The sequence below is a fragment of the Bos javanicus genome, chromosome 10, assembly GCF_032452875.1.
Source record: "Bos javanicus breed banteng chromosome 10, ARS-OSU_banteng_1.0, whole genome shotgun sequence".
NCBI lineage: Eukaryota > Metazoa > Chordata > Mammalia > Artiodactyla > Bovidae > Bos > Bos javanicus.
In genome coordinates this window covers 22,705,094-22,712,566 of record NC_083877.1, presented here as the reverse complement: position 1 = coordinate 22,712,566, position 7,473 = coordinate 22,705,094, and the positions used below count along the sequence as shown (strand labels likewise).

The 7,473-nt window shown below is 41.0% G+C and overlaps 1 gene segment (V, D, J or C); it reads left to right on the top strand.

Annotated features, from left to right (window-relative positions):
* Positions 1-6,509: 6,509 nt before the first annotated feature.
* Positions 6,510-7,271, top strand: LOC133255876 (T cell receptor alpha variable 22-like). The segment is given in 2 exon segments: positions 6,510-6,665; positions 6,864-7,271. Coding segments are annotated over 2 exon segments (456 nt in total).
* Positions 7,272-7,473: the final 202 nt, after the last annotated feature.

Sequence of the window (7,473 nt, the reverse complement as noted above, 5' to 3'; positions counted from 1 at the left end):
CCGGACTTCACCCAAACCCACGTCCATTAAGTCGGTGATGCCATCCAACTATCTATCCTCTGCGGCCCCTTCTCCTCCTGCCCTCAATCTTTCCCAACATCAGGTCTTTTCAAATGAGTCAGCTCTTCGCAAGAGGTAGCCAAAGTACTGGAGTTTCAGCTTCAACATCAGTCCTTCCAATGAACACCCAGGACTGACCTCCTTTAGGATGGACTGGTTGGATCTCCTTGCAGTCCAAGGGACTCTCAGGAGTCTTCAACACCACAGTTCAAAGCATCAATTGTTCAGCACTCAGCTTTCTTTATAGTCCAACTCTCATATCCATATATGACTACTGGAAAAACCATAGCCTTGACTAGATGGACCTTTGTTGGCAAAGTAATGTCTCTGCTTTTTAATATGCTACCTAGGTTGGTCATAACTTCCCTTCCAAGGAGTAAGCGTCTTTTAATTTCATGGCTGCAATCACCATCTGCAGTGATTTTGGAGCCCTGAAAAATAGTCAACCACTGTTTCCACGGTTTCCCCATCTATTTGCCATGAAGTGAAGGGACTGGATGCCATGATCTTAGTTTTCTGAATGTTGAGCTTTAAGCCAACTTTTTCACTATCTTTAGATCTTCTTCACTTTCTGCCATAAGGGTGGTGTCATCTGCATATCTGAGGTTATTGATATTTCTCCTGGCAATCTTGATTCCAGCTTGTGCTTCCTCCAGCCCAGCATTTCTCATGATGTACTCTGCATATAAGTTAAATAAGCAGGGTGACAATATGCCCTGGAGTAGGAAATAGCAACCTGCTGCAGTATTCTTGCTGGAAAATCCCATGAACAGAAGAGCCTGGCAGACCATAGTCCATAGGTTGCAGAGTCGGTCATGAATGAGCACATGCACTCGTACATATCCCAGAAAAATATTGACCTTTATCTTGTGGATAGATTATTCTGCATTTCAGATTCTGTCTCCCAACCCCATCCCCAAGATTTTCCACATTGCTGCAGTTGATTGAATATTTAAGTTAGGGAAGGTATTATGTTGGGTGATTTGAATGTTTGTTCCTACTTAATTCTTATTGGAACACTTCAAGGTTGGATCAATTCACCTTTAGGCAGGCAATGTTACAAAGTGCTTGAGACCAAAGACTTGGTTTGTATTTCTAGGTCTACCACTCATTAGTTGAGTATCTTGGGAAAATGACTTAATGATTTTTTGCTTTAGTGTTCACGTATCTACAATGTTAGATATTGATAGAATATCAATATTGATAGAATCTACCATGCAGAGTTCTCATGAGAAGTGAATGAGATAATAAGTGCCAGTGCTGAGTCCAGTGCCCAGCAGAAAGATACTGAGTACTTACAGGAAAGGAAATTGAACTTGAAGGGGGTTCAATATTTTGCCTGGTGTTGCATAGTAAGTATCAGAGTGGAGCCTCCCCTCCACTTAAAGTAGATGCCCTTCATCACCTCAAGAGTAACTCTGTCTCAATACGGTATTGTATTGTGTTTATAGTACTTATTACTCTTTAAAATTATTTTTAAAAAATACATTAATTTAATTTTTCTTTCTTCCTACTGAACTGTAGGCATTTAATATCTCTTTACTAAAGCATCCTCCAGACCTGAACCCTGCTTGGCACACAAGAGGCCACACACACACACACACACACACACAATATGAAATCCAGCAGGATTCTATAGGGTCTTTCTGAAACAGACTCCCAATACCTAAACTCTGTTGCTTCTTGTGCATAGAAAACCATTAGCCTCTTGGGCTTTCCCTGAATTCCAAAGAATAAACTTAATCAGAAAAATTGCAGAAGGAGAGGAAAACAGTCAAGCAAGACAAAATAATAATAGTTTCGCCATTAAGCAAAGCTAAGAAGGACTTTTTGTTTCTTTCCATTTGAAAGTTTTAAATTTTTAAATTCAAATTTTATATAAAAAATTTCTAACCAAAGTGCTTTTCCTCCCATGGGTTGCCATCCAAATCTCTCTCAAGTTGAATAGCAGCAGTCCACAACAAGGAAACTGATTTCTGAAAGTTCTCAGAAACTTTCAGTTTCTCTTTGCTGAAAGATGGGGTCAGTTCTTCATGTGACTTTACAGGGATGTCTGATTAAGCTTCTTCTTTGGCTTAAGTTTTTTTCACAGGCAAGGGCAGGCTGAGGACACGGGAGGCAAGGACCATAGAGCCCAACTCCATTTCAGTATATTTAATGAATCTTCAACTTTCTGCACCTCATAAAACATTCTGCTTTTACACTTGTAATTCACCTTCCCTCCCATAATAATAAAACAGGTATCTCTTTTACTTTGAAATAGTACCCTTTGCCTAAATACTTCACCGACACCATTCTTTCTGGTTTCTATGGCACCTTAGGCCACTGATCATCTGAATTCTATGGTCTGATTTTTAGGACTCATTTAAAATATTCAAGCTTTCTCATCTTAGAAAAAATATTTCTTATTCCTCCAAACCCCATACATGCCTCTCCTGCAACCAATCTATCTTTTACTCCCTGGCTATTGTTTAAAGCCTGATCACATAACTGCTTACACTCTGTCACCTCTTTTTCACTCCATACACTTCTGTTTTTTCTCTCAATATTTTCTAAACTCTGTTTTCTTAAAAATCACCAATGATCTCTTTGTTGTTAAATCTAAAAGACGTTTTTAACCTCCTTCATCTAGACAAGTATTCTCAAATTTTAATGTGCACAGAAATATTATTAAAATGCAGATCCTGACTTAGGAATTTGGGGTTGGGCCTGAGATTCTGAAGTCAGAGTAGCTCCCTGGTGACGCGAATACCTACCTACAGACCACATTCGAGCAGCCACTCTCTGCAGTGCTTGCCACTCTTTCTGGGGACCTTTGTGTTCCTGGCACACAGTACCCCAACCTTAAACTTTAACTTCTGGGAGGTCCTTTGCAAGATCTCCTATTCTTCTTACCCATCCCACATCAAGAGCATTCCTGCTGCTTAGGCCCTCTTTTCCTCTCAATCTGTATACTATTCTTTGAAAATTTCATCTGCTCATATTGCTTCAATTATCATGCAAACAGTCTTAGTGGAGTGCACATAAGACTGGTCTCTGGAGTTAGATCTAGATTCTAATCGCTACCCTGTCACTTAAAAATACTGCAATCCTGTGTAATTTAAATTCTTTGAAGCTAGGTTTACCATCTGTAAAATGGAGGGTAAAAATGAGTAACCCAAGATATTGTTGTAGTAAATAAGATATTTCTTATAAAGCTCAGACAGTAAAGAATCTGCCTACAATGCGGGAGACCTGGGTTCAATCCCTGTTCAGGAACATACCTTGCAGAAGGGAATGGTAACCCACTCCAGTATTCTTGCTTGGAGAATCCCATGGATAGAGAAGCCTGGCAGGCTACAGGTCATGGGGTCACAAAGAGTCAAACACCACTGAGCAACTAACACTTTTAGTGTTTCATTTTAAAATAAAGCTTAAACTTCAGTGCCCCTTACTTAAACATGTCATTTCCAAGATGCATAGGGCCTTAGCCATATTTTATAAATGTTTCAAAAAATAATATATCTTAACGAGTTAAGATCCTTGCCAGTTGAACCCCAACTTCCATTCTACTATAATTCTAGTCTGTCAGGTGGTGATGGAGTGAGCCACAGGCTTATTTAGCATCTGCAAGAGTGAATTTGAATTAAGAATGCATATAATTTTGACCTAGTGGAATTTATTTATGCAGCTCACAGTCACTTCAGTACATAAGTGCTTGTCATCAAGATCTCACAGGCTAAGCATCAGAGACAGATTTCAAACAAAAATCTGTTTGACACTAATGCTAATTATCTTGCATTACACTGTACTGCTGTTCCTTTGGTAATGATTCATTAACAAGTCTTTGTTTCCAAAAGGCGTGATAGTCTATTGCCAGAACTTTTAATGTTTTAAGAGCATGTAACACCTCCTAACTGGTTCCAATATGTTTTTATAGTTTCCTTGCACGCTGTTGCATTCCACTCTGTGGACTATCTGTGCATTCCACCCTATCCATTGGAAGATGGGTTTGCTTATGTTCTTCCTCTGGTATGAAAATGGCCTCGTCTGATCATATTTATTATTGTTCATATTAACTTCTTACTGACTGGTCACAATGTTTTACATTTATGAGAATAAAGTGAAACTCATAGCATGCCAGTCCAATGAGGGCATTAACAACCATGGTAGGTAGATGATACCAAGGTTCCCCAGGTAGTGCAGTGGTGAAGAATCTGTCTGCTGATGCAAGAGATGTGGGTTTGATCCCAGGATTGGGCAGATCCCTTGGAGGAGGAAATGGCAACCCACTCCAGTATTCTTGCCTGGAAAATTCCATGGACAGAGAAGCCTGGTGGGCTACAGTCCATGGGGTTGCAAAGAGTCTGAGGGACTGAGCACACATACACACACACATAAAAGAAATTTGCAAGTGTAATTAAAGTCTCTAATCAGTATGACCTTGAATGAATCAAAAGGAGATTGTCCTAGGTGGGCCTAATCTAATCAAGTGAGCTCTTTAAAGAGCTTAAACTTTTCCTGGGATCAGAGACATCCTCCTTGTCTTGAGGAAACAAGTTGCCATGAGTGCTACAGCCACAAGCAAATGAATTCTACCAGCAACCACTGAGTCTGGAAGAGGACCCCATGCTCCAGACAGTCTTAGTTGCCTCCTTGACGGCAACCTTGTGAGTTCAGCTTAACTGTGTGCTGATTTCTGACTTACAGAACCTGTGATATAAACAGATGTTGTTCCATCACAAAAGTTCTTGATAATTTGTCACTCATCAATAGGAAACTAACATAGAAAATAAACTTGTTAATTGGTGTGATCAGTTGATAGTATTTAGGATTTGTTATGACATAAGAAAATGTGGAATGTAATGAAATCTTGTAGCACATAGTACTGTGATAGACAGTTTTCAAATTTTGACCACAATCCTATAAGTTTTCATCCATTTTCAAAATGCACTTTGAATTTTTTAAGACAGCAAATTTCAATCAATGATTATCTTTCTTTTCTCTGTATTAAAGCTTTTACAAATTTATTGTCATATGAAGAAAAGCATAAAAAGTATGAAGACAAAAAGCATAGAAACAAAAAGTACTATAGCAGTGTGTCATGGAAATAAGTACTAAAATATGACTCAGTTTTCGAGATTTATGCTGTCTGTGGAATTTGCTTTCTAAAATTTATAATTTGCTATGATTGTATTTCTCATTCTAAACATTATTTTCTATTTAATTTTTATCCATAATTTTGTGATGCTATAGAAAGTGCAATTTTGTAAGTTTCAGAGTCTACAAAACATAAATTCTGCTCTGTACATAATTATAATGCTTTTAAATTCAACCATACAAAGCCAGCAAGGGGGTGAACAAAAATTGTGAATCTTTCTTTATTTCTCTATCTGACCTCTGGAGGGCACTGTTGTGAAAATTGGGAAAGATCAGAATAAGCTCAAAAAAACCTTCCTTCCTTCCTTACAATTTAAAGAGATATCCTGACACCATTTTTTACACAATGACATGTAAAGCATCTCAGACACTAGAGACAGGAAGTTTTAAGACAGCCTCTCTTCCTAGCTCCCTCTACAGTCTCCATCAGAAGAAGAAATCGATATCATCTGTCATTCCTCCTCAACCGCAGAGCAACTTGGATTCAAGTCCCCCAGTCATGAGACTCCTGTCTGTGGGGAATCACCCGGAAAGCAGCTCACTGCCTCTTCACTGCTCCACCATGACCTTGGTGTTCACCTTGATGCTTGAGGCACTCCTGCTGCTGAGTGAGTACTGTTCCATTTTACTCTCTTGTCCACACACGGAACATTGTTCTGGTTTGACTTTGAATAGAGACTTTTGTTTAGCTGAGTTCACTGATTCAGTATTAATGGTTCAGGAGCCCAGTCAGTGACCCAGCCCGATGGCCACATCACTGTCTCTGAAGGAGCCCCTCAGGGGGCTGAGGTGCAACTACTCATTTTCTCTTCAACCTAATCTCTACTGGTATGTGCAGTACCCCAACCAAGGACTCCAGCTTCTCCTGAAGTACATGTCTGGAAACAATCTTGTTTCAGGCATCAAAGATTTTGCATCTGAATTTAGGAAGAGTGAAACTTCCTTTCTCCTGAGGAAAAAGCCCACTGAAGTAATTTGACCAAGTACTTCTATGCTCTGAGTGACATGGTGACTAGGACTGTAGGGAGAGCTATCTGCAAACCCCTGAGATGTGGTAGCTTAAAGGACTTACAGTTTCAGCCTGTGTTATTTTCAGGAAGTTGGCATGTTCTGTGAAGGCAAATAGTACAGAGAATATAGAGTATTGCAAATGTTTCATTCCTATGGGCATCTTAGATTTTTTTCTTTTCTTTTTCAATTTGCAAAGAAAGGATTTGTTTTCTCAAGTTCAGTGTTCTCAGTGGAGTTGACTGTTAGGTGGGGCTTCCTGTCAGAGTGTCACCTGAGCAGGGTTTGTTGGGTGAGCTGATTGGTTGCAGGAGCAGGAACATTTCCAGACAAGAAGTGACACACCACTTATGGGTTTAGCTGTGTATTTTAAGGTGAAAATTTCTCAGCAGCAAGTCAAGGCATCATGAAGAGGCTAGTGGGCACTGTGCTGGGGCTTTTGTTTGCCGGGGTTTGCTGTGAGTTGGGGCTGCCCTGCAGGGGAATCTGAAGAAATGAGCAGCTGCTGTACTGTTGAGGGAGGGAGTAGAAAGAATTGACAAGTCCTGCACATTTCCCATCCATCTCAACATCTATGAGAGCTGGAGGGACACGTTCAGGGTTTTTTCAGGGTTACAGTGAGCCTCACCTGTGGCTGTTTGTCTCTTTCTCATCAGGTGTGAGAGGGGTGGATGTGGAGCAGAGTCCCCCAGCCCTGACTCCACAGGAGGGAGCCAGCTCTACACTGTGGTGTAATTTCTCCACCTCAGCAGACAGTGTGTGGTGGTATCTTCAGAAGCCCTGGGGCCGCCACCTCATTTACATTCCTTCAGGAACAAGGCAAGGAGAAAGATTAAATGCCACGACAGTCCTTAAAGAACGCCGCAGCTCACTGCACGTTTCCTCTTTGCGGACCACAGACTCAGGCACTTACTTCTGTGCTGTGCAGCACTGTGCTCCCCAGGCACCTGCAGCCTGTACTCAAACCCTCCGCGGGGCTCAGCCCCTCCTCCAGCCACAGTCACACTGTGAGGCCACCACAGGGCATTTGCAGTGCTTCTTATTGGCCTTACAGATTTGAGACTTTGGTCTTTATCTTCCCCTCAATCTGTATCTTCTTCTGCGCTAGAGTCTCAAACTTGTAACTAGGACAGGTCTATTAATAGATAAGAAAGTGAATGTGAAAGGCGCTCAGTCGGGTCCGACTCTGCGACCCCATGGACTATAGAGCCCATGGAGTTCTCCAGGCCAGACCACTGAAGTGGGTAGCCTTTCCCTTCTCCAGGG